General features: G+C 59.9%; 1 protein-coding gene across 1 annotated transcript in view; it reads left to right on the top strand.

Annotated features, from left to right (window-relative positions):
• The first annotated feature begins 20 nt into the window (after window positions 1-20).
• The window catches only part of IRX5 (iroquois homeobox 5), a 2906-nt gene continuing 1191 nt past the window's right edge, over window positions 21-1735 (top strand). Inside the window, 2 exon segments of the mRNA XM_025044641.1 lie at window positions 21-1420; window positions 1599-1734. Of these exon segments, the coding sequence (XP_024900409.1) occupies window positions 1042-1420; window positions 1599-1734 (515 nt within the window). The 5' untranslated portion in view covers window positions 21-1041.

Here is a 1735-nt window from a genome sequence, read left to right on the forward strand (position 1 = left end):
CGGGGGCTGCGAACCCCGGCCTCGGCGCCACCGCGGACTGCCCGCGCCAAGCTTCGCGGCCGCTGAAAACTTGGGCGATTGTCTCACTCGGCTTCGCCCGGGCCTGGGGCTCGGGAGTGACACGGAGAAGAGAGCCGCGTCTTGCTACGATCGCTGAGCTGGCGGAAAGTGTTTTTTGGGGAGAGGTCGCTGCAATTAAAGAGCAGCATTTGGTTCAAACGTGAGCTCCAGGCCGCCTTGCGATTTTTATTTTATTTTATTTTATTTTTTAGTTTTGCAATTTTGGAAAAGTAGTTCTAAAGAAAGAGACCCGAAATATGAGCAGAAGAGTGCGAAATCTATGTAAATGTGTTTGGCTTCGCTTTTAATTAGTCCTCCAAAATGTTGCAAATCCGTAATCCTATCTTCGCAATCCGATTTGGAGGTATTAAATTTCTGAAAAGTCGGCCGAGCTGCGGTGCATCCGGGATTTTTCGGCCGGGTGCACTTTCTGGAAAAGCGTCGTGGCTTCGGTTTGGGATAACATTTTTGGAGGGGTGGGAGAGCTGCGGCAAGGTTTAGCTTTTCGTTTGCCTTTCTTTGGGGTGGAGAAAATGCCTTTGCTTCCCCATGCTATTTCTCTTGCGCCTAAAGTGAAGCCACCCGGGCGCGGAGCGCAGAGTCGCCGCTGCTGCCGGGGCCTCTCTCTGAGTGGAGGGCCTGGCCACGGTGGTCGCATCTGCGTATGGGGGACGGACGTACCCGGGCAGACTGGGGCCTACAGGGTGCCGCCGAGGCCAAGACGGCTTCAAGCACCCCGAAGGACCGGACTCAGGAGTTGGCGCCCCAGCTGCCTTCTGAGTAGGGGGAGGGGTTGCCCTTGGGTCTGAGCCCGCCAGTCCTAGTCCAGCAGAAGCCTGAGTACGGGCCTCGCCGCCCGCAGACCCCGGGTCGCAGTGAAAGTGTGTTGCGGTCTCCCAGGTGGCAGTGGGGACAACAGCCCACTCTCACCTTCTTTCTACCTGTTCCCTGCAGGGCTCTCCCTATGACCATACACCCGGCATGGCAGGTTCCTTGGGGTACCACCCGTACGCAGCGCCCCTGGGCTCGTACCCGTACGGGGACCCCGCGTACCGAAAGAACGCCACGCGAGACGCCACCGCTACACTCAAGGCCTGGCTCAACGAGCACCGCAAGAACCCCTACCCCACCAAGGGCGAGAAGATCATGCTGGCCATCATCACCAAGATGACCCTCACCCAGGTGTCCACCTGGTTCGCCAACGCGCGCCGGCGCCTGAAGAAGGAGAACAAGATGACGTGGACTCCGAGGAACCGCAGCGAGGATGAGGAAGAGGAGGAGAACATTGATCTGGAGAAGAACGACGAGGATGAGCCCCCCAAGCCCGAGGACAAGGGAGACCCTGAGGGCCCCGAAGCAGGTTGGTGGACGTGGGAAAGGATGTGTAGAGCAGGAGTAAGAAAGAAAAGGGGGGGGCGTCTAGAAAGGGGGAGCACAGGACCTGGAGGTTGGGGGCAGGGGTCTTTGCCTCTGCGCTTGGGGACCTGGAACCCGCCGCGCGGCCTCTGCGCCTCTGATTGCCTGGGTTTCGCCCGCAGGAGGAGCGGAACCGAAGGCGGCTTCGGGCTGCGAGCGGCTGCAAGGGCCGCCCACTCCCGCCGGCAAGGAGACCGAAGGCAGCCTCAGCGACTCCGATTTTAAGGAGCCGCCATCCGAGGGCCGTCTCGACGCGCTG

Source organism: Pteropus alecto, unplaced genomic scaffold, assembly GCF_000325575.1.
Source record: "Pteropus alecto unplaced genomic scaffold, ASM32557v1 scaffold123, whole genome shotgun sequence".
In the NCBI taxonomy this organism is placed as follows: domain Eukaryota; kingdom Metazoa; phylum Chordata; class Mammalia; order Chiroptera; family Pteropodidae; genus Pteropus; species Pteropus alecto.